Below are 27744 nucleotides of genomic sequence, written 5' to 3'. Positions count from 1 at the left end.
CAATTTTATGCAAATCACAGTATATGAGGAATTAGAAGCATCACAGATGTGATTACACAACAAATGAGATTTTTAAGTTTCATCTTGTTTATTACATCTTCCTTCCCATTCGACTTCGCTTACTATTCACTGGCATATATAAACTTGTCTTTCTGCACTTAGTGGGGCTTCATTTTATTTAGAAAGCCTGATGACATTACTATTTGTACTTTGAAGAAAGTAATGATTTGTCTTTTACTTACTTATAGGGATCCTTCACTCCTAAGATTTCAACACACTTTTGAAACAACAAAAATCTGGACATCATACACCTACACACAGCTTAGAGTTGGATACACATGCTGGGAGGAGAAACAGCATTTTTCACTGGAAAGCTAGACTCTATCCTCTGCCTGCTTCACACTACACCCAGGGAACGAGGTCACACTAATTTCAGACATCTGCATGTTCCCAGTGCCCGGGACCCTTCCCATCACAGCCAGGGTGGTAAGAGAGGTGTCAGCAACAGGAGGCTCAGGCTGCTCTGCCTTGCAACAGAACAACTGAGCTTTAAAATGCTTCTGGAAGGTTTTGCTCAGCCAGTAGAGAGCAAAGGGGTTTACGCAAGAATTGCTGAAAGCCAGAACCCGAGAGAAAATGGTGAAAATGAAATGCATGGCAGAGGGGTCTACATAGGTTTGAGAAGTGAATGAATGGTAGAGGTACAGGAGGTGATTTGGCAACCAGCAGAGGGCAAACAGAGCCACCAACACCAATACCGTTCTGGCAATTCTCTTCCGGGATTCAATCTATAGGGGGAAGAAACATAGCAAAAATAATAATAATAATAATAATAATAATAATAATAATTTAGCAGTAAGAGATTTTAAAAAGTTTTTCTATAAATTTACATAGAAATTTACAGTTAATTACAGCTGATTTCCCTTTGAACATGCATTTGTATGCTAACTGCCTGGGATGTGCAGGAAGTCAGCCTGTGACTATGTAACACAGCAAGTCAATTGGCATGGTAACCTCTGATCCTGGACTCATTAACTCTAATTCAGATACACCTTCCCCCCTAATTTCGAGATACTCTAGGATGTCTGCAGTTAACTCAAAGAATGCCGTGGAATTCTCCAAAATTTAATGTAATTGAAAACAGAGAGATGCTATACAAAACTGCTTTCACTGCATCAGCAGAAGCTGGCTAGGTCAGAATATTCTTTTGAGGTCTACGAAAGTTGCCAAGCTTGTATCTAAAATTGTTTTTACTCTATAGGAATTCTAACCATATAGTCAAAGAAATAAACCCAAAATATGCTGTCCTTTGTATGCAAATATAATCCTACTTACATCTATTAATAAGAGAAATGAGCCAAGTTAGGTGAATATATAGCCCGTGGTCACAAATAGAGCAAAGGTAACTGGTTCACATGGGCATTAAATATGCAACTTCAGTCTCATGAGCACTATTGTTAAACTAACTGAATGGATTAGCTCTAAAAAAGGCGCAGTTTTCTGTGTACTGATCAAGGGGTAAATGGAATCATCTCTCCCCCTTCCCCAGAAATTAGAAAAATATTTTTAATTAAATGGAACTATGTTTTGGCAACATTCCTTTTATTCTGTCCATATTTATGAGAGGGGGGCACACCTGGCTCTTGCAGTGCTCTTAATCAAGCTTCTGTGAGTCACCGTGTTCTTGTGCTACTTGCATTCCACTCTTTCCCCTCACTCCTCCCCACCTCAGTTTGCTCATCTGTGTGTAAGTGGTTTGCATTGAATAGTGTTATGGATTCTTGCCAGTTCTATATGCTATGTGTTTTTATTCTGTTACACTTTCTAAAACAAAAGATGCTTTTCTTCATAGTATCATCTTATGCAGTGTTCCCCACTATTCCATAGGGTAAAAAATTTTGACTACTCTCAAACTTCAATTGTCACCTCTCTAATAGTAGTAGTCCTCCCATTTATTGAAATACTTACTCGGCACCTAAGCATTTCATCTATATCATCTAGTAATCATCTTCATTTTACAGATAAGGAAACCAAGGCTCAGAAAGGTTAGGTAACTTGCTCAAGATTACTCAGCTATTATGTGATAGAGCTGGGATTCAAACTGGAGCCTATGCTCACAACAAAAATACTACACTGCAATTGCATTTATACACAGGAAGATACAGAGTTACTCACTGTGCAAAAGTAGGAACTTCACTTCTAAATTCAAACTAGATTTGCATGAGTACTGATTAATACATACCTGCTTACGGGCATGGCCTTGTTCCTCAGTAGGTATGTTCAGGGTGCTTTTATAAAGGGTCCTAGCAATCAAAGAATAATAGACAGAGATAATAGAGAGTGGAATAATGTAGAACACTAAGAAGCACAGCAGAGAATGTATTTCTTGCAAGAGCTTCTTAGAGACAGGATAAGAGGTACACGATTCAAATGTCACATTTTTGTTGGGATCTCGAAAAGAATATACATTTGAAAATATAGCCTCAGGTAGAGCAAATATCATAGACACGATCCAGACGCAGCCAGCTTTTATACAAGTCTTCAGGATGGCATTGGAGGGCTGTCGCTCAAGTGGCTTCACAACTGCCTTGTATCTAGAAACACATAATCAGAGGCAAGGTCCAAATAAATCAAAGTTACCAAATTTTAGGGTGAGAAGTGACCTTAGTGGTCATCCAGTTCTACCCTCCATGCATATGTATATAACAAAGTCAACATTAACCAACTAGAATTGGCTATGGTTTTAAATGCACATAATACATCCCAATATTTTTATTTATGCTAATCACCTTTTCCATTATTCACTCCTATGAGATATTCCAGATTTGCAATTTTATAATTTTATGTATAGACTCTCTATTTAGGACAAATAAACATTTATCAGCATGATTTCATGTGTGATTCACCACCTGGGTATTACCTTAAGTGTTCTAAAAGACTTCCTTTTGTATAAGTGACTGATGTTAAACTGAATTAATTTTCCTTTCTTCATGACTGAACAGTTACCAACCTTCCTAGAAAAGAATTCCAAGGGTTTATGTGGTAAAGAGGAGAGGATTAATTTCTTCCCCGTTTATAAGTGTTAATTCGTTGCCCAAGCTGATCAGTGGACAGATTTAGGGTGAGGCAAAGTTGCAATCAGAAGTCCTGTGCTGATACAGAGAGATGCCTCCTCATTCAAACAAATCCACCTTAAAATCTACAGTCATTAAGCCAGTCTGCCCTCAAATAGAATATAAGACCAGTCAAAGCAAAAATCTTAAAAAGACACAGGGAAAGGTTTTCCTCCTCTCGGATTGTAGAATCTGAAGAAGCTATTCCTTCGGGTACTGCCAAACATCGATTACCTACAGGCTTCTTTTAGGCTTTTTAAAGCATCACTTTTAACATTTGGAGCCTCAAATTTTTTCATGTTTTTATAGTTATTCTACAATAGGAACACAGAAAAAACAGAGTACTTGGACTGAAAATATCCTAACACAGAATCTGAACACCCTGACTGCAAGAGGATCTCACACGCTCGCTCCACAGAGCTCTAAGAGTCAACCAAGATTAATTTATTTCTCTGGAAATGATAATGTCACTGAATGCCTATAGAGAAAACAAATAGAATTACGTGATGACATTACACTAAGTTACCAGGGAGCTGAAAACCTCACCGTTTTCTGCCATTAGCTAATTTGATGAATTTCAAATAAATTAGATGCTTGTGTCTTTTTACCACTCTTCCGATATATAGTAATGCATATGTGGTCAATTTCACACCTATGCTGGTTTTCATGTTGACTATATTGCACCACTAGGCTGCACTAATGTATAAAGCATGAATTTTTTTTCTTTTACACCTGGAACAATTTGCTTTACTTAATAAACTGGAGAAAAATAAAAACCCCGTTCAGTATACTTTCGAGCAAACAATAAGAATAAATTATCCATAAAGCATGCAATTTCAACTTCTCCTCCACGCTAACACAGAAATTTTAACATTCTTACACTAACTTTTATTTTAAATGCCACCAGATTTTTCAATCTCACATCCACGTTACAGAGTGTGAGAAAAGCAGAATAGTAGCCAGTAAATGCTAAGTACAAGCTTTCCTTTCTTTTTGCCCAATTTCACATCCTGGCAAATATAACAGAGAAAAGAAACTCACCTGTCAGCGCTGAGAATTGTTAACGTGAACACTGACACACCAACAGAAGTGAGCCGGATGAAAGAGAGCACCTTACAACCAATTCTTCCGAACAGCCATCCTTCTGCAAGGTAGTGGGTTGCATCCACTGGCACACAAGTTAGCAGAAGTAAAAGATCTCCAAAAGCCAGGCTGGTGATGAAAATATTTGGAACTGTTTGCATGGATTTGGTCTTGAAAAAGACTTTGATGAGAATAGCATTTCCAAGGATGCCCACTGAAATGATCACAGCATAAGTAATATAGATGGCACACAATGCTTCTATTCCTGGAGAGTTGTCCCCGCTCCGTCCTTTATTTGTGTTATCGTTAGAAACCACAGAGCTTGATTCTGTGTCATTTGTGATTGAAATTAAAGTCTGATTAGGTGAGTGAGGCTGCCTTTGAGCCATTTCTTCTGAAGACTGTGTCTTTAATATTTCTTCTTCTCAGTTCAAATACAGTGATTGTCACGTCCAATGCCTACGTCTAGTAACGAGATGGTATTAGGAGAACAGAACAGAACAGAATGGAAAGAAAATCCAAGACATCCGGATACTCCTTTGCTTCAGTTCTGTGTGTCTCCCAGCATGCTTGGCTAAATGCTTACCCATCTGGCACTGAAGAGTAGGAGGTGGAGTTTTATTGGCGTGTCCTGTCATAAGGAGAGGGAGGGGGCTGGGGAAATGCTCTGCAGTTGCTTATTCTTCCCTGTTGGGGAATCTTGGGACCAACTAGACCTTATTAAATCATCTTATTGATTATTAGAATCACCGTGTTTTCATGTCTACCCAGGATGGTCTATATAGGTTTTGTCAATTTTTTTTTAGAAAAAAACCATTTATCCCCCTGCAATCACATGGTAGTCTAGTGCATTTTCATTTACATGATAAACAAGTGTAGGTGTCCCCTGAAGCACAACCTTGAACCCACTCCTCAAAATTTAATATCAGAGAGATGGTGAAGCAACAAATCATTTACACTTTGACAGGGTTGATGTCACCTCCAAAGAGTGATAATTCAGGTCACTTGGGCTTAATACCTAGCTCTGTCACATGGTAACCCCCAACTTTGCAATTATTCAGACTGTGCTGTACAATATCAAAACAACCTTTTTAATTTTTTTTTTTTTTTTTTTTTTGAGGTGGATCTCGCTCTGTCACTCAGGCTGGAGTGCAGTGGCTCGATCTCGGCTCACTGCAACCTCCGCCTCCTGGGTTCAAACAATTCTCCCGCCTCAGCCTCCTGAGTAGGTGGGATTACAGGCACCTGCCACCATGCCCAGCTAATTTTTATATTTTTAGTAGAGACAGGGTTTCACCATTTTGGCCAGGCTGGTCTTGAACTCCTGACCTCAGGCAATCCACCCGCCTCGGCCTCCCAAAGTGCTGGGATTACAGGCATGAGCCACCACGCCCGGCCAAAACAACCTTTAAGAGATGAAAAATCCAGGCACAGCACCAGTTGCTTTGTCTCTAAATGTCCTAATAAAACCACTTTTACTGTTTGATGGTCTGTTTTAATGCCATGTTTTTTGTTTTTTTTTTAAAGAGCTGTTTAGGATTTTTCTCTCTAGAAATGGTTAAAGGGAACCTAACCTGCCTTATTCCAAAGCAAAACAATACAGAACATCACTGCTCAAGCTCCTGACACAAAAGAACTTTTAAGAATGAAAATCATTATTTGCAGATGAAGAAATGCCATCGGTGACTTCGGGGATAATGGGCATGTAGATGATGTTTACATCAATTGAAAGAAGCACATATTTAAGGCAATCACCTCAGTACCAGCCAGATAAGCTACTTTTTACAGAAAACATAACCATGTGCTTTATATGTATGTGTTCGTGGAGGGGGGGCACTGTCTGGGAGCAGGAGGCTAGCAGTTGGAGTGTAGTTAGTAATTGAAGCTGCTAAGAAATATTCTCTGAAATTATCAAATGCAATGCATAATGTCTCAGCTAGAAACTGTGTAGTGAGGTGTTCATAAATATAACCATATTAGAAAGTAGTCTGGGGAGCAAAATGAAAAAGAGCAAAGTATTTGGCTAGCTAGTGAACAGGGGGAACAACAAAGGTTGTTCTTTATACTTAGTAGGGGCAACCAGTTCTTCAGAGAAAGTGAAGTGGATGAATTGAATCAATTACCTGCTTAATTTCATGAAGGGTGGAAGACAGATGTGGTTTAAGTCCCCCAAACCACACCTATCCCCCACCCTTTATAAGTTATCGCCACAGCTTGAATCACTCAGCTAAATAACTGCCTTTGATGGGAATGGGGGTGCGCGGAGTGTTTGCATAAACCCAAGTTCCTAAGCTTTCAGATATATACACTTTAGTAATTTCATACACTGGGCAGGTTCTTTAAGATTGTCTCTACAGAAGAGGGCTCCTTAAAGGGTTCACATCTTGTTCTCAGCAAACTAGTGATAAAATCTCCCTCGGAATCCTGTGTATCATTTACCAAGGAGCAAACCATGTCTCACTATTCACACCACAGTCGATCTCCATGCAGCACTGTTTTGTAAGTTCTGTAATGCTTGCATGTGATTTCTGAGATTATCTGAATTCCCAGATCTCACTCATGCTTTCAGCAGGCTGCAGCCACTGGAATACTTTTTCTTCTCCCTCTTCCTTCTGATCAGGAGCGGTCAGGAGAGAGTAGTTGTGTTGGAGTAATACTGGAGCAGTGGGGGTCTTAGATCTCTAGAATTCCAGGATCCCAGAATATCAGAGATGGAAGTGACCCTAGACATGACAAAATCAAATGCTCTCATTTTACAGAGGCAGAAATGAGGTCCAGAGTAGGGAAAGTATCCCACCCAAAGTCTCACAAGTTCTCAACAGAACTGATGAAACACAGATTCTCTTTGACTTCTGAAAGGTTAAAAATCAGTGACAAGAGATGAAAAACACTCAGTTCCTGACAATGAGCCATATTTGCTCATTTGGCATTGTAGGCTTAGGTTTTCTACGTGTTCTATTAACCAAAGAACAAGAGATTTCCAGGCTAACCAGTGATTCATGATAGATAATTTAAATGCATTTGCTTTTATATCTCTTTTACAACCTTATAATTCACTCGCAAAAGATAACCATGTCTTGTTAATCATTTTTAGCTAGGCACTTGGCCTATACAAAATGATGAAATCCTTTTTTGTTTTTAGTACTTAAGTAGTCGATATTATCATCCAAGATTTTCAAAACAACTACCTGGTTCTAGATTAAGGAATTATAATACAATCCTAACGCAGCTTTTTAACTCAAAAAAGTATAAGAAGTTGGACGAGTAGGTTACCAATTTTCTGAAGTTGTGTTTTCTGGTTCACAGCCCAGTTTAGTTGGTATTGTGAAAATGTTTTTTTAAATCTCTAAGGAGCTGGGCATCTAAGGGTACTGAAGCACCTCTACCTCTCAGGTGGTGGGGAGAGGGGTTAGAAAGCAGCTGCTGGAGAGAAGCTGCCAATTTGGTTCTAAGATTCTCGGCCACCAGTAAACAGGACAGCGGTTCTCAAATTCTGGCTTCCCCCAGAATCATCAGGAAGGCTTATCAAAACACAGATTGCTGGGTCTCGCCTCCAGAGCTGCTGATTTGCTAGGTCTGGAGTGGGACCTGAGTATGTGCATTTTGAACAAGGTCCCAGGTGATGAGGATGCTGCTGGTTGGGACCACACTCTGAAAACCACTTAGGATAGAAATAATTCAGTTCTTCCAAGAGGATCATGGGTTTTTTTTTTCCTGATACTGAGGTGCAACAGATATTTCTGTGGGTCTTCATTAAAGAAAAAGGTGTTCTCTGCTGTGATAGATATGTCAAAAACCTTCCTGGAGCTGGCTGTCCTCCCTATATATCTCAATCCCTGGTAAGTCAGATTCACTGAACTCTTGGGCACCTATGCCCAAATCATCCAGGGTGCTTGGGTGATCTCTCTAATGGGACAAATATGAAGTGCATAAACTTTTTGCCTCTTACTCAATTTCAAAATCTGTTTGTATATTTAAGAACTGAAAATTGAGGCCGGGCGTGGTGGCTCAAGCCTGTAATCCCAGCACTTTGGGAGGCCGAGACGGGCGGATCACGAGGTGAGGAGATCGAGACCATCCTGGCTAACACGGTGAAACCCCGTCTCTACTAAAAAAATACAAAAAATTAGCCGGGCGAGGTGGTGGGTGCCTGTAGTCCCAGCTACTCGGGAGGCTGAGGCAGGAGAATGGCATGAACCCAGGAGGCGGAGCTTGCAGTGAGCTGAGATCTGGCCACTGCACTGCACTCCAGCCTGGGCGACGGAGCGAGACTCCGTCTCAAAAACAAAAACAAAAACAAAAACAAACAAAAAAAAAGAACTGAAAATTGAATGACCAGAACTGTCAATCTTTAAGTCTGTAATGACCACAGTTTCTTCTTTTATACTTTTGCACTAGGAAGTCGGATGGATTTCTTTGTTATAGATTAATTGGGTTAGATCAATTATAGGATAATATAATTCGATATGTAGGTGTGTTTGGAGCTATGTAATAATTATTTCTGTTGTCACAGAGTTCTCTTTCATTACTTCTGGTCCTAAAACCTGATTGGTACAGTTTCGTATTCCAAGGGCAGCTTACTATTCAGAATGGCCTCTGCAGAGACCAGGTAAAATAAATACAACTGCGCCATGGAATAGTTGTACTATTCTACTCTACATGGTAGAGTAGAAAGCCAAGAGGTAGAAGCGAAGAGTAGAAATTCCAATCGAATCTTTGAAATGGAATTTTTTGTTAAAGGCAAATTCTTGTCATGATTAAACTTAATGGCTCCATAAAAGTGGACAACCATGTAGGCTGTTGGCAGACTTAGGTGCCTTTATAGATGCCCTTATCACTGTACTTGTCCATCCACACATGCCTAATGGTGTATGCTACAATCAAGGTGAAATTCTACTGTTATAATAGATTGAGACAATTTTGTAATTACATAAAATGTTTAGGCTTCCTGCATATATTGAAGTACAAACTATTAAGTAGATGAATTTTTCTCTTAATGCATTTCTATCTTTCTTCTCAGTTATCTTCCTTTTCCTGGAATTCTCTGCCGTATCCTCAACCATGTGTACCATTCCCATGTGGCTTACTTTCGGCTTCCTACTTCTTAATCCTGTTCAGGTGCCTCAAATCAATGAAAATTATACATTTACTGTATAGCCCCACAATTTCACTTCTAGGCTTCTACCCAAAATAAATGAAAACATATATCTACACAAAGACTAGTAAGCAAATGAACACTGAAGCATTTTTTGTAAAAACAAATGAGAACCCAAATGTCTATCTGTTATGTTAGCAAGTGGGTTAACAAAATGTGGCTTACCCAGGCAATGGAATACTACACAGCAATAAAAAAGGACAATTGATACTTATTACAACATGGATGAATCTTAAATGTATGCAATGAAAGACACCAGATATACTATATGATTCCTTAATATGAAATTTCTGGAAAAGACAAAACCATAAATTATGGACAACACACAAATAGTTGCCTGGGTCTGAAGGTTGGGGCAGGGATGACTGCTAAGCAGTACAGGGAATATTTAGGAAAGATGGAAGTATTCCAAAACTATGTGGTGTGATGATGATGGATGCATGATTGTATACATTTATTAAAACTCAACCTGTACACTTAGAATGGGTGAATTTATGGTATATAAATTATGCCTCAATGAAGCTGAAAAATGGGGCGAATAAAAGTAAGCCCAGGGCCAGATGCCATTGAGGGATAGGGATGAGTGGGACATTTTCTAGCAAGTCTCACCTGTGCACAGGATGGAGCCGGCTCTGCCTAGTGCTGCTGCTGATCCAGTGGGCATCAGGCCACCCTGCAGTCTCCACAGCCTCTGTGAGGACTAGGGCTCTTGCTCTTGGGAGATACTGAGATGAGTAAGACTTAACACCTGTCCTGAAAGAGCTTGGTGAAAGAGATAAAGCAAAGACGCAAATAGCCAGAAAATTGGAATCTCTCTGGCTGCGACACATCCTTTCTCACACATAATGTTTAGCTTCCTGCAACGCCCTCACCTCATGCACTTCTAGGAGCCCCTAACAATGAGGGTCCTCCCAGTATGTTCTCACTGGCACTGTTGCTGTTCCACTGGGTGCTCCATGCTCTGCCCTGCAGTCTCTATGTTACTTTGCCAAGACTTGTAGTCTTTTGCACTTTTCCACCAAGCACAGCAGTCCCTCTCCAGTGATCATGACTGATTTGCTGAGCATTGCCGATATGACAAGGTATGATCAGCCTGCAAATAAAAAATACGTTCTCATTAATCTGCCATGGTGGCACATGCCTATACTCTCAGCTACTCTGGAGGCTGAGGCAGGAGGCTCGCCTGAGCCCAGGAGTTCAAGGCTGTAGTGAATGATGATCACACCACTGCACTCCAGCCTGGGTGACAACAGCAAGACCCCGTGCCTAAAAATAATTAAAAAAAAAAGAAAAGAGAAGGCCAGGTGCAGTGGCTCACACCTGTAATCCCAGCACTTTGGGAAGCTGAGGCAAGCAGACCACTTGAGGACAGGAGTTTGAGACCAGCCTGGCCAACATGACGAAACCCCATCTCTAATAAAATTACAAAAATTTAGCCTGGCATGGTGGCAAGTGCCTGTAGTCCCAGCTACTCAGGAGGCTGAGGTACGAAAATCAGTTGAACCCGGGAGGCGGAGGTTGCAGTGAGCTGAGATCGAGCCATTGCACTCCAGCCTGGGCGACAGAGTGAGACTCTGTCTCAAAACAAACAAACAATCAACAACAACAACAATAACAACAAAAGGAAAAAAAAATAATAAGGTCTCATCCTTTAATAGCCAAATTATAATGGCATCAAGACCCTCCCCCAGTCTTTCTAGAAAAAAATCTAGAACTATTGTTTCCCCCTTTAAACAGAGCCAAGAATCTGTAGGTTGCTTTTGCATATCCACATAGCCACAAATCAGTCCTCTACTTTATTTGATACAGTCTGCTGGGCCTCTTGAAATGTACTTCACAACTACTGACATCAAGGAGGTCTCACTTGCTGCTCTCAGTTGACTGATTCTGTTATCCCCATTTATCTATGAGGAAGCTGAAGCATAGGGCAAATCAAATTCTCAAGCTGAACCCAGGGAGCTGGCTCTGTAGTTCATACTCATAACCACTACCCCATCAGACAGAGGTGGCCTCAACCCAGTCACCAGTTTCAACTGGTTCCAGCATAGAATGCTGACTTGATCCATCCTCATCAAGATGGTTTCCGAAGGTGTCATCTGTACTCTATCAGGCTTGGATGTCCTAAAGAAAACCTGCCTGGGTTCCTGAGGATTTTGACTGTCCCATGGCTTAGATGCAGCTCTTGCAGCATCCACTGAGTGTCCTGAACCAGAACCCTCTCCAGTGATCTGGACTCCAATTCTCCCTCCATGGAGACGTCCTCTCAGAGCACAACAGTTGCTCCTTCTCTGCAGTTTGGCCTCACTGGGACCATTAGAGAGGCCATTAGACAGACATCACTTATACCTTTGACCTCAGTGGACCGGATTAGGGATCTCATTCCCTTTGCTGTCATGAGACTCCTTCATGGATGCAAATAAGTCCCTGGATAGGACACTGGCCTGCGTTCGAGGATTCTGGGCTGGAGGCAGATTCGTGCCTGAATCAGCTCTGTTGCACTTGGCTATTGCCTTCCCTCAGGAGACTTTATCTCTTTGGAGGCCCTCCACCCTACCACTATTCCTCCAAGTTACCAGACCTGCCTGCGATGTTGGAACCCTAGCAAGGGCCACAGTCTAGGCACAAACTGGAATCCATGCCACAAGTGAGATAGAAGTAAATTCTATCATAGTTCAGAGAAAAGAGGCCAGTTGGAGGAGCCTTGGGGATCAGGAAAGGACTCATGGGACAGTCCATTTTTTCAGAGGAACTGTGAAGGGTTGAAGCAGGTAGAGATGAAGGACAGGGAAGAAGTCACAAATAAGTATCAAAGACACAGAGGTGGGAGTGTGTGGGAGCGTGTTCAGGGAATGAACAGTGCTGTGTGGCTGAAGGGTGGGTGTGGATAGGAAAGCAAGGTGAAGTAAGCCTGGCCAGGCAGGTTGACATTAACTTGTGAAAAGCACTTGAATGCCGTGGGCTGAGTCTGCAGTTCATTCAGCAGGCAATAAGAAGTTATTTCTAATTTTTGAGCAGAAGAGTGATTGGTTTGGACCCACCCCTCTCCACAATCTCGGAAGGGGTCCCAGGGCATTCTCATATATTTTGGTTGACAATTTAGGAATGTAGCAGCCACACTACACTTGTGGTTGGGCTGTGCACTTGAGTGAACTAAAGTGGGTGTCTGGATTCGCTTGGCTCCTTTAAAAACATACGAGGCACACCTTGTCCCTCAAGAAGTGCACTGAACCATACCTAAGGGGTGTGCCATGGCAGAGTGGTTGTGTCCCTGGAATCACGTCTGAACATTATTTTGACCTGCTCGTCCTTCATCCCATCTTTGACCACACTGCCTCTAAGTCTTACTTAGTTTTAAGGCCTGACCTTGTTTTCCTTTCCCAGTTCCCATCTTCTGGGTCCGCCCAGTACAAGCAGTGCTTATTGGAGCATAGTGAGGGACTGGGAATGAGGGGCTTCAAAAGGTGGTTTATTGGGGCCAAGTCAACAAAAGAAATCTGTTTGCTGGAGCTGTCTCTGGGAGAGATAAGCCACATGGTTGTGGAGGGACGTGTTCTAGCTCAAATAAAAATAATAGCTAGGTTCAAATATGAAGAGCAAAATACACATTTTCCTTTGTCATCTAATTAGACCACACTAGCCTTGCATATAGGTGGAAGAGGTGCCATCTCAATGGCTTGATCTGAGATGGAATGACAGACACCATGTACTGAGCATCTACTGTATGCTGGGTGCTATAGGTATTCTTTATGTATGTTATCTCATTTAATCCTGAGACAGCTCTGAGAGGGAGATGATATTCTTTTGCATTTTAGAGGTGAAGAAAGAAAGCCTCAGAAGGTAAATAAATTTGATTAAGGTCATGTATGGTAAACGCACCTAAAAGCAATAGCAAGCATACCCAAAGAACCACCCTGTATAGCAGATGCACCTGAGTGTGTGTTCCCAGCTAGAGAGTGGCCAGCCTGGGATGCCTTCCTTGTCTATGAGGAACATCTGAGCCCCCTGCCTGTCCTGTGGAACACAGACCATACAGGGGCTTGGGGGCCCAAGTTTTGGGTTGCGTAAAGGTTGCCAGATGGAGGTTGTTAGGGAAAGGATGCTAAGTGAAAATGCTATATAAACTGCATGCTTTATGCAAGTAGTTGCAGTTCTCCTGCCTAGCCCACCACCACTGGACTATTTCCCCATCCGTAAGCCCCAGTAAAACCCTATGTCTTTTTCGCTAGCTCTGGATCTCTTCTTCAGCCTCTGGAGCCTGGTGCCATCCCCACTGGAGTTGATAGGGGTTTGGCACAACAGGTCACACACATCTGTAAGTGGAAGAGCCAGAGTTCAAATCCAGAGCTTTCTAGTACCAAGTTGCATTCTCTTTTTATTCATCTACAAGGGCAGACAAAAAAGGAAGAACCACAAGGATGGGTTGGAAGCAGGGCAAAATGAGATACATGGAATGAAGGCTGTTAATAGTTGAGTCAGTGCTGGAGCACCTTTTGTTTTTCAGTGAAGGTATCTGGTGCACGGTATAGGGGCTGGTGTGGCTGTTTAAAAGATCTACTTTCTAGAACCCTGGTCTTTCTTTTTAAGTTTATTTTTAATTTATACATAAGAGATGTACATATTTCGGGGGTACATGTGAAAATTTGTTGCATTCATATAATGTGTAAGGATCACATTGGTGTCATTGGAATATCTATCACCTTCAATTTTTTTTTTTTTGAAACGGAGTCTTGCACTGTCACACAGCCTGGAGTACAGTGGCGCAATCTTGGCTTACTGCAGCCTCCGCCTCCTGGGCTCAAGCGATTCTCCTGCCTCAGCCTCCTGAGTAGCTGGGACTACAGGCACCTGCCACCATGCCCAGCTAATTTTTGTATATATATTTTTTTTTAGTAGAGACAAGGTTTTACCATGTTGGCCAGGCTGGTCTCGAGCTCCTGACCTCAAGTGATCCGCCCACCTCAGCCTCCCAAAGTGTTGGAATTACAGGCATGAGCCAACGCACCCGGCCCCTATTTGTCTTTTCTTTATGCTAAGAACATTTGAATTATTCTCTTTTAGCTTTTTTCTTTTTTTTTTTTTTTTTTTTTTTTGAGACAGAGTCTCGCTTAGTCGCCCAGGCTGGAGTGCAGTGGCGCGATCTCGGCTCACTGCAAGCTCCACCTCCCGGGTTCACGCCATTCTCCTGCCTCAGCCTCCCGAGTAGCTGGGACTACAGGCGCCCGCCGGCTAATTTTTTGCATTTTTAGTACAGACGGGGTTTCACAGTGTTAGCCAGGATGGTCTCGATCTCCTGACCTTGTGATCCGCCCGCCTCGGCCTCCCAAAGTGCTGGGATTACAGGCGTGAGCCACCGCGCCCGGATTATTGTTAACTATGGTCACCCTAGACTAGATCTTATTTCTTCTCTCTAACTGTATATTTGTACAGATGAATCAACCTCTATTCCTCCTCCCCTCCCTCTACTTTTCTGATTAGTAACCTGGATGATCTTCAACTGAGATTCTTATGACACTGACTTGGGACCTCTCAGGCCTTGGTGAGCAGTTTTGAATAGCTGGATCTGGCCTGGTTTCTATGAATCAGTCTCATATTTGTGTGTGGGTTGGGGAGTGATGAAGGGAGTAGCTGACAATAAAGCTAAGAAGCTAGAGCTTCTTACCTGGCTCTAGGAAGACATGGAAGTACATAAATCAGAGAAGATGGGATATATGGAATGGGAGGATGAGGATTGGTTATTCCTTGCTGTTTCAGGGGATTCTTCCAGATTCTCACAGCAATACTCAGACTTACGATTCACACACCTCCAACCCCACCAAGAAACAAGAGAACTCCCCATCTAAGGAGGGAGACGAAGTGTATCTTGTAAATTATCAAGAGAAGGACATGGGCTCAAGTTTAGGAAAGCTAGACAAAAGGTAGGGCTGAAGTCATCTAGATTAAGCACAGAGGCAGAGCCACAGAAGTAAGAAAGGTAGCTTGAAGCTGAGGTCAGAATGCTGGCCTAAAGCTCCTTAAATACCCCTCTGCCTCAAAGCCAAGGTTGGTCATATGGACTAAGGGGTGGGACTGAATGCATAGATGGGAGACATATATTCCCAAGAGTGAGGACAGGAAGATGCCGTAGTCCAAGATACAACAGGATCTGCACTACCCCTCTCCCAGACCATGTAAACCCCTTATAGTCTGGTACAAGAGAAAAGTGACTTTCCTGAGCAGTGTTTATCCCCAAAGCAGCCCTATTTTGGAAGACAGACTTCCAGTCTCTAGGGACCATGTCCATGGTGTCTTTATTACTGAGTGTTATTTGGGTATCTAAAACACATTTCTAGTAGAAGTACAGAGGATCTGAATAATAAAACACCGCACACCATGAGACAAACTAAATATCAGTTCTAGGAAAATAAACACGTAGATGAGCTGAGTTAATAGATGCGAATAACAAAAATAGTTTGAAGCTCGGGAGATGCACACAAATTCTGTAATAATAAGAGTGGACCATAGACTACTGACAAGCAAAACAAACTGCTGTGGCATGGTGAATATGTTATTGTGCTTCAATTCACTTTTTCTTTCTTTCTTTTATTGCTTCTAAGATGCCTGTTTTCCCACACTCTCCACTTTCCTTTTAGCAGAGTGAGGAGGTGATGAGCTCCCTGCATCCCCTAGTATGTGTAAAAAGCCAAGGGGCCAGCCCCTTTCCATCCCCAGTGGAGAGCACCTTGCCTTGGCACCAGCAGGGGGAGTTTAGGAAGAGGTAGGACTAAGCTGGGAGTTCCTTGCACAACAGGCCTTTATCACTCCAAAGCCAACCTCACCCAAGAGATAGCTTCCTACTGCAGCAAAACGCAAAAGTTTTCAATCTTCCTTCCTGTTTGCATTCATGTATGTCTGACACATCCTCAGAGCAGTTGGCCAGGCCTGCCGCTTGAAGTGGCATGAGACTAGGGGGCAGTTCCGTGTTCCAGGCTATTTACTGGGCTGGCTGCATGGACTTAGGTGCCAGTCTGACTCTCATGGACCTTAGCTAACTCGGGGCCCAGCTCAGACGTGAGGTTGGGGGACGAGCTTCCCCCGATTAACCTGAGGCTGGTGAACAGAGGTGGGATGAGAAAAAGGCTTCCAAACTAAGACTCCTCTATCATCATCCCATTCCAATTTTCCTTGTCTTTTAGAGTAGGGAAACAAGTTTTCCTACAAGCGCAATGAAATGAACTGTTTTAGAGATTTATCTCACACGCCCCACATGCTTGACTGCACATCAGTTTATGCAAAGTTACATAATCTCAAAGATGATCTCTTGGCAGATCTTGAAAAGGTTATATGATTGCAACAACCGTGAGTACCAAAGAGGGATATGTTAGTGAAGCTGGAACAACAATTTGCCAATGTAGCCACTCTAGAGTCCTCTAGAGTCTAGATTGCACTTCTCACAGTCCTCGGCACTTGAAGCTCTCTGCTTCGCTCCATTTCTTCAGCTCACATTTTCTTGAAAGCATCTGTAGTTAGGGCTTTTACAGGGCAAGGGTATTGCATTTAAGGTAACATTTTACACTTTCTGCTGTATCTACTATGGATGAAGGAACACTATTTCTCTTGGTTTCTAAAGCAAATAAGCCAGGACTAATCCTTGAGTCTTTGGCAGTGACTCAGTGGCCTACAATGAGGGTGACTTGAGAAGGATATGTGATCATGACTTTGAGAAGCATAAAAACAGAAGCCAGAAAATAAGGATTCAAACTCTTCCTAAATGGATTCATTCTCTGCACATAAGGATCAATACTCCTTACACTCTCTCCTTTATTTTCTTCCCTCTGTTCTGTAAAGTCTAGACTGTGGGTTCTCCACACCTCACCTCTCTCTTGGGTAGATTGAGATAGGGCAGCTCCATTTAGAGCCTGATCTATTTCCAATAGAAGCAGATGTGCACTGACTATTAGGGGGGCAGAACAAGGATCATCCTGCCATTACCTGATGCGCAGAAAGGCATCTCAACAGGAGAATTAGGGGGAGTTGTGGTCCAGAGAAAGCAGGAAGAGGTGGAGGAAATGTTGCTGCCTTGTGAGGTCTAGAACCTAGTTTATGGGCCTCTGCTTCTTTGCACCTGTGCCTCTGAAGACCTCTCCTCTCTGAGAGATGGAAATTGAATAGTTATCTTAGGGCTTCCTATGATGCTGGGAACTGAAAATGCCATCAGCTTTTCCATTTTCCCAGAGCCTGATTTCTTTCCAGTAGGAGCAATTGTGCACTGATTATAAGGGAGATGGATCAAGAGACATCCTTCCCTTGCTAGGTGGCTTGGAAGAAGCCCAGAGGGAGAATAAGTTGGATGACCCACATGGAGAGATTTGGTATTAGTCAAGAGAACAGTGGGAACCACAGAGACAGAGTCACTGCCCTGTCCACACAAGCTGCCCCTTCATAGGGGTTGTCCATGTAGGAGGAGGCTTAATGTGAAGACCGGATAGGGGGCTCTGACATTAGTTCTCCACAGTATGATAGAAACATTGGAGAACATGTGTTAGCCCCGAACACAGGGTGTAGGAGATCCCTTTTGTGGGATACAGCAGCTGTGTTCTTCCCTTTACAGAGGCAGCCGCCTGGAATTACTTACAGCTTTTCTATCATCCTCAAGCTTTAACTATGTGGAAGCATAAGTGTGGGTGGTGATTTGTGGTAGAAAATTGTGCATCAATAGTGATCCATGCTTTGTGTGGTGGGCTAGTAGGCAGCTCGGAGGTTGGTTTGCCAAAAAGGCTGCCCCTGTTTAGGGACCTCTGAAAGCATTCTGTGGTAGAAATAATAGTGGGGAAGCTGTTGCCCTGTCCCTTCTAGCACGTCTTTTCCAGCCCTTTTCTATTGTGCTAATAGACCCACTCACTCTATACCTACCTTCCTTTCTCCCTTTACTGCTATTTCTATGTCTTTTACACAGAATCAGAGGCTGGGTGTACCTAAGTTTTTTTGTTTTTTTTGTTTTTTGTTTTTTGTTTTTTTTCTTCTTCATTTTTCTGCTTTATCTTTGTCCCCGGGAAAAGCGTGTGTTGCTTCATAAGGGAAATTGATTAGTTAATGATGACTTATTTTAGGGCTTTCAAAAGGGCCCAAAGAAATAAGCACCTCTGGGATAATTGAGTATTATTTACCTTAGGACTGAATTGGCAATGATGGAATTGAAGTAGGGACAGGCAGAGAGAAAGAGTTTGACTGATTTATAATGGGCCCTGCAAATTATGCATAGACTACAACTCATTCTGATGCTAGCCATGTTTAAGGGTAGCTGTGCCATCTCTCATTCATCTTACTTCCCTTTGCTCTCATCCCTGTCCCATTTTATAAGGACATCTCTAAAACCGAAACCAGTAAAAATGAATGAGCCCATGCTCACAAGGAATATTTCCTTTGGTTGCTGGGGTCAGCCTTTGGCCTATCTTCCTCCTTGCCTCTTTCTTCTTAATAGTTGCCACGATTTGCTACTCCTACTCATTGGCCTGGATGCCAAGGTCAAAATCTCCCTTCCCTCACTTCACCCTGCACACCCCCTTCCTCCATGCTAAGGCATTGGGAAGCAGGATACCACAGGGGCAGGCTTGGGGACTGGCCTTTAGGGCCCTCCCACCCCAGGTTTGCTTCATGGTCCCATTTTCTGCGCGAGGATAGCTCTTGAGGACTAGAATTCACTCTCTTTTTCCAAGGAGACAGTCCCTTACCCCTATTGGCTATACCTGGTAGAAGAGTTGGTACCTCACACGCCATAGGTGGGCCTCTCCTACTTCCTGTTAATAAGGGCTCCGCTCTTCTCTTCCTCTGGCAGCTCTTTCTGAACATTTCTAGGTTTTTCCAGCTGTAGGGCCAGCGTTACGGGCATGTGACCCGGGTAGTTACACAGGGCCCACTGCATAGAAGGGCCCTATGTTTGGTTTCACGTTCTGCTGTCATTACCTTGAAATTCTTAATAATTTTTGAACAAGGGGTCCCACGTTTTCATTTTTCCTGGGCCCTGCAAATTACGTAGCTGGTCCTTTGTGGCTGCCGTAGCCTGAGATCAGGAAGGAAATTACACACAGTGCACTTCCTCCCTGCCAAACCAGGCCCCATGTGGGGTGCCAGATCCGTTCTTCAGAACCTTGGTTGAACAGCTCACCAGCCTTGCCCAACAGCTGGCTGACCAGCCATGGCCCCTTCTCCAGTGCCCCTTCTTCTCTCCTCACAGGCTTTGTGTCCTGGGGCTCTTTTAGTGTAGACCTTGACCTTATCTCTTAGCAGACTTCAGTGGATGCCTTAGGTCAAGGGTGACTTTTCCCTGCTGGATAGTGTGGATGTGCATTATCTCTAACCATGGGGTCCCTGGGCTCCACTGAAAGACTGTCCCTTTCAAGGGCCAGCAGGTATCAGGGAAGAAATACACACGTGATAATTTGTGATGAACAGGGGTGCTTGGCTTACATTTCTTGAATTTTGTAGGGCCTGCTTTGCAGTGTGTGTTCCTGACCATGTCTTTTGCAGCAAAGCAGGGATGACTTAAACTGACCCTTCCCTGGGATCCTCCTGGCACTCAGGGGAAGCCTGGTGAGCAGGACGTGGCCCAGCCCTAAAGTTGTTAGAAGAGACTAAGGTTAAGGTGACTGCAGCCCTCTGTGTCTGCTTGGGACAGGAGAGTGGAAGTCGTGGTGTGAGTCCAGTTCTTTCCTCCTTCCTTCCTTCCTTCCTTCCTTCCTTCCTTACTTCCCTTCCTTCCTTCCTTCCTTCCTTCCTTCCTTCCTTCCTTCCTTCCTTCCTTCCTTCCTTCCTCCCTCCCTCCCTCCCTTCCTTCCTCCCTCCCTTCCTCCTGCCCTTCCTCCTTTTGTCCTCCCTCCCTTCCTCCCTTAATTCCTCCCCTTCTTCCTCTCTCCCTTCTTGCCACTCTCCTTCCTTCTCTGCCTTCCTTCCCTTATTTTTATGTCTGTGAAGCTGTCTCGGCTCTTAGATCACCAGGTAGTAGCTCTCAGGATTGGGTACCCTGACACTTTGCCAGGGGACCAGTGGAACACCTCCAGGAAAGTGGCTCACTTTGCCTGGCAGTAGTGGCATGTGCAATCTGCCTTAGCTCCTTTTGGCTATGGCCAGTGGTCTGGTCACATCATCCCAGAGCCAGACATCCTGAAAGTGAGTGGGGCCTCTGCGCTTTAAAGGGGGCCTTCTCTGTATGGCTTCTTCCAGAAAGTTCTCCATTCCCAGTTTTGGTGCCAAAGAAGGGGTGGATAGTCTTGGCGGACTGACTTCTTGGGTGTGCTTGAGCTGCCCTGGGCTGTGGTGGTTGAGGGGCATCACAGGGGAAACAGTGGGACCAGGCAGGGCCGGAGACAAGCAGGAGCTGGTGATACTTGGAAGCATTGGATGTAAAGACCTCTGCTCTTCTTTACTTCAGACCTGGAGCAAAGGCCAGCCCAGCAGGCAGAGTGTGACCACAACAGGCAATTGGTGAGTGGGTGGTGGCATCAATATCTGTGCCAAAAGAAATGCCCTCTGATGGGGGATGAGGAGTAAGGGTGAAGGGAGAGTTGTGGAGGGTATTAGTGGGGCAATGAAGAATCTGGTGAGATACAAGAGAAATTCAGGCAGGCTGACAGAAAACTGTTAACAGGTATCAGGGACTAGTAAGAGGAGCCAGCAAGAGCAAGAATGATGTGGTATGATCATGACAGGATGACATGGAGGTCAGGCTGGTTGCAATTCATTTCTTGCTCTTGGCTTACTAGCTGGGTGTGTTAGGCTGTACTTGCATTGCTGTAAAGAAATACCTGAGACTGCATAATTTATAAAGAGAAGAGGCTTAATTGGCTCACGGTTCTGCAGGCTGTACAGGAAGCACGGTGCCAACATCTGCTTAGCTTCTGGGGAGGCCTCAGGAAGCTACAATCATGGTGAAAGGTGGAGGAGCAGAGACATCATATGGCAAAAGGAGGAGCAACAGAGAGAGTGGGGAGGGAGAGGAGGTGTCACGAACTTTTAAACGACCGGATCTAGTGTGAACTGGGAGAGCTCGCTTATCACCTAGGGGATGACCCAAGCCATTCATGAGGGATCCACTCCCATAATCCAAACACCTCCCACCAGGCCCCACCTCCAACATTGGGGATTACATTTCAACATGAGATTTGGGCAGGGACAAATATCCAAACCATATCTCTGGGTAAGCACAAAGACCCCAAAGGTTTGGAACAGCTTTCTTGACTGCTAGCGAGCACTCACCCTTAGTTGCAGTGCACTCTGCTAATTGGTAGGGTCCTACCTAGTCTGCATTGCAGAAGGAGCCAGGCCACTCTGACCGGGTGAAGTAGCATTGTCCCACCTAAGCCTTGGCTCCCCGCCAATTGTTGCTGGTGGGGCTCCCCTTGGCTATTGTGACTGTAGTATGCTGAGGTCCATATCCACTTAAGTGGGGTAGCCACAGAAAACCCTGAAAAGCCCTAAAGGCTTTTGCTATTGTGGCTGCCTCTGCCTCTGTCACAAAGACCCAAATTTGCCCAGGTATAGAGACCCATCGTTGGTGCCCTGTGACAAAATCTTTGATGCAATCCAGCCCTGAATGCCTAAATCCTTCACTGCCAAAGAGGCCTCAGGTCACCACTGCATCCTATTTGCAATGCACAACAGGCTGCCAAGGAGCCTGGGTATTAGTGCTGTGCTCCAGCATTCCAGCATGCTAAGGTGCTGGCTCTATCTAACATGAAATCACACACCCTGGCTGCCATGGCAAAACTGAAAGCCGAGGAAGGCAGCACTGCTTCAGAGGATATAAACTGGGACTCCTCAGAGGAGGAAGCCCACCACCACGAACAACAAGAAGTAAAAGTTTCAGCAGCTTACCCCGTAATCAGTCACAAAATAGCCACTAGAGGGTAAGAAACAGGAATGCAAAATAAAACCAAACATCTGACCCTATTGGAAATTCAAAATCTCATTAAAGTTTACATGCAAATGAAGAACGAAAAAGGGACTAATTGGCTATTATACCTCTTCAACAATGGCTGTGAGCTAAACTTGTCCCCTTCCGAGATCCGCCAAGTGATAACTATCTCACGTGACCTGTTAGTTAGCAACATATTGCAGGCTCCTACTGAACTCTTAAAAAGGGCCTGTCCAAAATACAATATTCCCTGAAAAGACACCCTCTCTCCTACTTTGGAGTTTTGTGGCCCAACTAAGAGCCCACCCCAGCACAGTAGTACTTAGTGTCAGGGCCCTTACTAACTAGACCTCACTAGGAGAAGGCAGACAACTGCTCAACAGAATTGGTATGGTCCAATAGGTCCACCATTTTGGTGAACACCTAGAAGGCAGAAATGCCCTTACCAGCCCTATAAAGACCTCCCTAGATGCACATTCCTGACAGCTATTTATTAGGAGAAGGACTCCAAATTTCAGGGCATCCCCACTACCCCTAACTGGACAAGCAGACCCTGTAAAAGAGGCCCTGGAGGGATTACTGGCCAACCATCAGGTCAGTCTCAATACCACAGTCTACCAGACCCTAACACGAAATAAGCCCTTTAAACAAAAGAGTGCCGATAAGGGCCCTGGGGCCAAATTCAACCCCACCTCCCCAGACAAGACAGCCCCACCTCCCCAGACTCAACAACCCCACCTCCTCAGACAAGACAACCCCACCTCCCCAGACTCATCACTGGTACCAGAAACTTCAAGATTTTAGGTATCCTCCACCACTAAATCTAAGGAAAAACTGTCTTGGAACTACAGGACACCTTAGAACTGGCCATACAAATAGCCAAGCACCACCAATTAAAATAGTTAACAATATAACTCAATTTTACACGAGAAAATTCCCTGAACTCTCAGGGACCTTTTCTCCTGGGTATCCCCTGCAGCCTTGGATGATTGGCTGTACACCTTGTTCCAGGGTCCCTCTTGCTGGCAGGTGGACTTTTCATACTGAGCTGGGTTTGGACAACCAGCACCACCTGCATGTAAGTATTTTTAAAAGAGTCCTGGCATAATTAATCAAATGTCAGGGGATGAATTGTGGAAAAATGAAGCCGAACTCTTAGCACCTCTTAGCAAAATGAGCCAAGTCACTCTTAGCAAAATGACATTTGACAAAACTATTTACATCTGCCAGGTCAAAAAACCATCAGAAGCACCAGCTGTACTCACTACGCCCATTAAGTCCCTTATGAAGCAACCTGCCCTGCTTCTTTTGATCTCTAATTATCCACAGCACGATAATAGCCTGAAATTAGCCTCTGACATTATTTGAAAATCCTGCAGGCAGGCTCCTGTTCTTTACACATATCCCCAGGAACTGGTTCTCTCTGTCTTTCTCTTCCCACAACCCCCTCCCCACCCAGGAAGGTAGACAAAGCAAGGCAAAAGGAAAATCCCTGGGGGAAAGGGCCCACGGGCAAGACGGCTCTCTGGTGTTTAGGCACAGGAAGAAAGAGAGAATGGGCCTGCCTGGTGGCTCATTCCTGTAATTCCCAGCACTTTCGGAGGCTGAGTTGGGTGGATCACCTGAGGTCAGGAGTTTGAGACCAGCCTGACCAACATGGAGAAATCCCATCTCTACTAAAAATACAAAATTAGCCGGGCATGGTGGGGCATGCCCGTAATCCCAGCTACTCGGGAGGCTGAGGTAGGAACTTGGGAGGTGAAGGTTGCGAAAGAAAGAAAGAGAGAGAGAGAGAGACATAACAAAACACCATAGTTTGGGGGCTTAAACAACAGATATTTATTTTCTCACAGTTCTAGAGGCTGGAAGTCTCAGATCAAGGCCCAGCAGGGACAGTTCCTGGTGAGGACTCGCCTCCTGGCTTATGAGAGAGAGAGAGAGAGTGAGAGAGAGAGAGAGAGAGAGAGAGAGAGAATGAGCTTTCTGATGTCTATTCTTATAAGGACACTAATCCTATCAGATGAGTTGCCCACCCTTATGACTCATTAAACCTTTAACCTTAATTACTTCCGTATAGGTCCTGTCTCCAAATACAGTCACATTGGGGGTTACTGCGTCAACATATGAATTTTGGAGGGACACTATCCAGTCTGTTGCACTGGATTGTAAAGTTGGTGAATAGAAATGGCTCCAGCTCTACTACTAGCTACGTGGCCTTGGACAAATCACTTAACCATCCAGTGACTCAACTGTTTCTCACCTGTAAAATGTGGATGGTAATGCCTATCTCACAGAACTGTTTTAAGGCAGTGGCAGCTCTTGAATTTCCATATAGGAGTGAGTGAGTTAGAGGGGACAGCCAATGGGAGCTTATCTTGACTATCCTAGCAAGTATAATGTTGTTGTTTTTTTTTTTCATTACTCACCTCCCAATATATATATATGAGTTGTTTTAAGCCATCTGATGGAGATAGGGGTGGGCAGCTGAAGTCCCCATCTCTCGAGTCTCCCCTTGACTTAACACTTTGTGAGGATAAAACAAAACAATGTGTGTAAAGTACAGCGCCTGGCACATAGTAGGAAAAACCTTGACGAAATCTGGTTATACAATGCAGTTCACAAGACTGGGTTTATGCAACCATGATCAGTAGGTTGGGCTAGATTTACAGTGGTTGTTAGTCCTCCTTTTAAGAGACACCTATGCCTAGGCCTAGCCCCAGAGGCTGTGAATCAATTAGTCTGGTGTGCGTTTCTAGCATCTACATTTTAAAAAATCTCTCAAGGTGATTTCTAATGTGCAGCAAGAGTTTAGAACCAATAGTAGGGCCTATAAATGTATCTAAGTCTGTCTTGGGCATCAAATTAACATTGCCTGTTAAGAAGGGAGGCCTATACACTCTAGGAATGAGTCAGGGCTTTCAAAGTAGGGTTGAGAGGACAATAAATGACCATATTGATCTAACCACTGGGAGGGTAGCTATTCCCTTTCCCCTTTTCTCTTTTCTTGTGAAGATACAGCACTATGTCAGTAGAACTGTAATCAGTGTTCTTTTTCATGCTTTTCCCAGTGGATATGCCACATCATAAGACACTTTGGAAACTCACTGGCTAATACAATGAATAATTCAATCTTCAGGAAATTAGAAGCAGCACAAACATCCTTTATTTAATTTCTACTTTGAGCTCAAGATGTTGCTTGGCAAATACATCTGACAATATGTCTATCTTGTTTATTTCTGGGCCCACAGTGTCTATTCCAGTGGCTCATATAGAGTAGGTTCTCAGTAATTACTTGTTGAATGAATGAATAAATGAAATGAATATAGCTCTCCACACAGATCAATGGAACCGAGCTTAGTTGCCAGGACATATTCTAGTTTAGGGACCTGTGCATGTAAGGCTGGTCTCTTGTCTTTATATCAGTGGGTTAACGTTAATTTTTAAATAACTTATTGTAACTAAGAATTCTCATGTGTGTGCCACCTCAGAAGACTAAAATAAGTGAAGACAAGGTAGAATTATGACTCTGAGTTCCTCCATCAATTGTTCTAATACTTCCTCCTGGAATATGTGCTGCTAGACCTGTACAAGCTTGCATTTTGATTATTAAAAAGATATTTGGGTCACAGTGTTTAGTATCACCAGACTGTGATCAGACATTCACCCTATGACCTGAGAGGGAGATTGGGTTGTTGTTAGAATAGCCATTTGCTTAGCCTTTTTGCTTGAGTTTACCTCTTTCTTACTTTTGTGTTCACTTTTATTACCATAGTTATAATTTGAAAAGAGCTTTGAAAGCATTAGTGAAAATGTTCCCTTAATGGAATCTTTGAGGCAGGCCCATAAGCTAGAATCAGTCCACAATCCCTTATCCAAAACCCTTGGGGGCCAGCTGCATTTCAGAATTCAGAAATTTTTAGCTTTTAGAAAGATAATATGGTATATATGCTCTATATTTGTTAACATCACTAATGCGGTCTGAGGTAATATCCCATTAGAAAACACATTAATATTTCTGCAGTGAAATGTGTATATCTTCACATTAAATAGAATAAATAAAGACCATAAATAGCCTAATGTCATTTCAGGACAGGTTTTGCCATCAAATCTATTTTTAAAACTTACAGTTTTCAGTGCTTTTTGGATTTTGGAATTGTAGATATAAGCTTATGGAACTATGATGGGCATTTCTTAATGGAAAGTGCTTGAAACGGTGCTTGGCACTTAGTAAGAATTCAGTAACTGTTAGTTTTGTTATTGTCATTATTACCCACACCAGTGTATCCACACTGACATACTTAAAAGAAGGACAACAGAGCTAGGGACAAAGACATTATTTTCTCCACCCACTTACAGAATACACTTTCAAATATAGGAGCATAGAAAAATAATCTTTAAAAATCTGATTTATTTTTTTTAAGAGTGGGGAGTGATGAGGGGAGCTCAAACTCTTTTTTTCTTTTGTGGAGAGGCGAGGGTCTCACTGTGTCACCCAGGCTGGTTTCAAACTCCTGGGCTCAATTGATCCACCTGCCTCAGCCTCTCAAAGTGCTAGGATTACAGGCATGAGCTGACTTCTGATTGAAAATGGAGTAACCCATTCCTCCCAAGTCCTCCCTTTCACAATTAAAAATTACTGAACAGCCTGTAATCCCAACACTTTGGGATGCAGAGGCAGGAGGATCACTTCAGGCCAAGAGTTCAAGACCAGCCCTGGCAACACAGCGATACCCCATCTCTACAAAAAATATTTAAAATTAGTTGGGCATAGTGGCATGTGCCTGTCATCCTGGCTACTCAGAAGGCCATAATCATGCCACTGCACTCCAATCTGGTGACAGAGAGAGACTCTGTCTCTTAAAAACACACACACACACACAAACTGAAATTAACACAACAAAAAAGCATAGGAAGATTCTGAAAGTTGGAAAGAAGGTAGACTATCTTAGGACCTCGGGACTTGAGGCTTTCATGGTGGTGAGTCCCCTGGATTTCCTTATTGCCTCCCATGTATCCTGGACAGGGTGCCGGAGAAAGGTGCTGTAACCCAGCACTGCCAACAGAAAGAGACAAAAAGGGCTCCAAGAGAAGCCTGCTACCCCTAGTCAAAAGACTGGGAAAAGGATGACCTGACAGAATAGAAAAGAAGCTGAAAATACTTGCCTTAGTGCAGCCAAACACCAGTTGAAAAATTGCACCAACCCCTGTGGTTTTAGCAAGGCTGAGTAATGAATTCATCTTCCACCCCAGACCCAGAGGAAGTAGGCAGTGTTCTGATCTCTCTGCCAGGGTCAGGTCAGCAGAGCCCAGCAGACAGGTGAGCCTCCACCTGCAACTAGGCATCAATGAGACAAAACAAGGTAGGGCTGTAGTGGGTCTGGTCTGCATTCTGATTTGCTGCCCAACCTTGGGTCAGTGGGACCCCAATGAGGAAATTAGTCTCCACCTTCACCCAGTGTCAACAAGGTAGAATAAGGCAGTGAGAGACAGTGATCTGCTTTTGCCAC

At 43.6% G+C, this 27744-nt stretch overlaps 2 protein-coding genes across 2 annotated transcripts in view; one reads left to right on the top strand and one right to left on the bottom strand.

The window, feature by feature from the left end:
- MAP7D3 (MAP7 domain containing 3) overlaps positions 1-27744 on the top strand; it is a 286896-nt gene that overhangs the window by 13238 nt on the left and 245914 nt on the right. The window lies entirely within an intron of this gene.
- BRS3 (bombesin receptor subtype 3) lies at positions 357-4619 on the bottom strand. The gene is made up of 3 exons (NM_001032902.1): positions 4155-4619; positions 2243-2594; positions 357-788 (listed from the first exon to the last, which is right to left on the bottom strand). The coding sequence occupies exons 1-3, from the start codon at positions 4583-4585 to the stop codon at positions 375-377; spliced, it is 1197 nt and encodes a 398-aa protein (NP_001028074.1). The 5' UTR covers positions 4586-4619; the 3' UTR covers positions 357-374.

Source organism: Macaca mulatta, chromosome X (genome assembly GCF_049350105.2).
Source record: "Macaca mulatta isolate MMU2019108-1 chromosome X, T2T-MMU8v2.0, whole genome shotgun sequence".
Classification (NCBI taxonomy): domain Eukaryota; kingdom Metazoa; phylum Chordata; class Mammalia; order Primates; family Cercopithecidae; genus Macaca; species Macaca mulatta.
The sequence above is the reverse complement of the archived record's forward strand: the minus strand, read 5'-3'. Positions and strand labels throughout refer to the sequence as shown.